This window comes from Chinchilla lanigera, unplaced genomic scaffold, assembly GCF_000276665.1.
Source record: "Chinchilla lanigera isolate Chin_1 unplaced genomic scaffold, ChiLan1.0 scaffold00081, whole genome shotgun sequence".
NCBI lineage: Eukaryota > Metazoa > Chordata > Mammalia > Rodentia > Chinchillidae > Chinchilla > Chinchilla lanigera.
The window spans coordinates 7376333-7378059 of NW_004955482.1; the positions used below are offsets into that span (position 1 = coordinate 7376333).

Sequence of the window (1727 nt, forward strand, 5' to 3'; positions counted from 1 at the left end):
CAGATTTATTTTCATACCTTAAAGGACTCTACCATGAACTGAGAATCAACAAGGAACACGCCACAGACTCGGAACTCCCACTGTTCCAGCTGCTGGACCAGCTGTTTCATCACAGGCAGGTGAGTGTACAACTCGATCTGACCTACATGAAGAGGATCATGAGAATGATATAAACAGGAAGTAGGTTAAGTATCAGAGAACAGAAGTTTTACCCATAAGATGATGGTGGAAAAAGCAATCATTTCTTAGTAATAATGTATTCAGTTTTTACAGGGCCTTCTAGCCTCTCAAAACAATCCTAAAACCTAAGGTAATGCCTCCGTGGGAATCTCGGGCAAACTATCCAGCCTAATGTAGAAAATGAAGCTCCTCAAACTACATATTGTGCCAATGAAAAGTGAGTGCTAAGGCTGGGAATGTGGCTACACGGTAAGAGCTTGCCTGGCACACCCTGAACTCAATACCCAGCGTTAGGGAAAAGTGAGTATTAGTGGTACAAAGCTTGTGCAGTTTGGAAGCACTTACCAAACCTACATTTTTGATGCATACTCTTACTACAGGGATGTTCAGTTAGGAGCAAAAGAAAACAAATGAGGGCCACAAGTGATCAGCTGAATTAGGTTCAGGTCTTAAGAAACCATCTGTAGTCACCAGGCTTACCACATGGCATCTTCCTCCTTGTTCACTGTGCTCCAGCCACTCTGGCCCTTGCAGTGCCTCACACCTGTCTACTCCTTCCTGCTCGAGGACGTTGTGCTGCTGTGCCCTCTGCCTGGACCACTGTCTTTTCACTTTCACTTTCACATCACAGCTTGGTTTAGTGGCCACTGGATCTGAAGCCTCTCTAACCTCCCTGCTTCATGACGTCTGTTACTTCTGTGGGATGCTGGTCCCAAGTGAGTATTACATCACCATAGGGGTGATTTCATTCACATGCGTGCACTCTGTGGACTATGAGTCCCATGAAGACAGAGACCGTGGCTCCCTTGCTCTCTGTGGTGCTGCCAGTGTACCAGAAGCCCTCGACAGCATCAGCGGATGAAGTTAAGACCTTGGTATCTTACTGCACTACAACCTAGGGTTATAAATGCTCACCACACCTTCTCCCACTGAGAACACAATCACACCTTCAAGGTAAGGGACACATTCACATTGCTGACTTGCCTGGACAGTCAAAAAGGATGTAGTCATCTTCCACATGGCCAAGACATTTCTCTAGCCAGTCAAAATTATTGGCAAAATACTCCATGCAAAACACCAATCCTCCATTTGGACCGAACCGCAGAGAGTCATCCTCCATCACATCGTCCACTTCAATCAGCTCCCGAATGTCTGAAAGGGACAGATAGGACCCAGAATAGAAGTGTTCACTCAAAAATTGTTATACTCCCCAGGAGTAACAATTATATAAGAACTCACATTTGAAATTATTTTTTTCACTGTAGTAGTGTCTATCAATGAGGAACTGACCAATAAATTATTGTATAGCCAGACACTGTACAATAGAGTACTATGCAGCCATAAAAAGGAGGGGGAAGGCTCTTTAAGTACTGATACAATCTCCTAAGTATATTACCAAGTGAGAAAAATGTATGGTGCAGAATGCTATAAGAATGCCATCACATGGTGCATGCCCATAATCCCAGCTACTCAGGAGGTTAAGGCAGGAGGGTTGCAAGTTTGAGCCTAACCTTGGCAATTTAGTGACATGATGTCTTAAAAATAAA

General features: G+C 44.2%; 1 protein-coding gene across 1 annotated transcript in view; it reads right to left on the minus strand.

Moving 5' to 3' along the window:
* Gpn3 (GPN-loop GTPase 3) overlaps positions 1–1727 on the minus strand; it is a 16952-nt gene that overhangs the window by 9333 nt on the left and 5892 nt on the right. Inside the window, exons 3-4 of the mRNA XM_005403151.2 lie at positions 1165–1332; positions 18–142 (exon numbers count right to left, since the gene is read on the minus strand). Coding sequence (XP_005403208.1) covers positions 18–142; positions 1165–1332 — 293 coding nt within the window. The remainder of the gene's footprint in view (positions 1–17; positions 143–1164; positions 1333–1727) is intronic.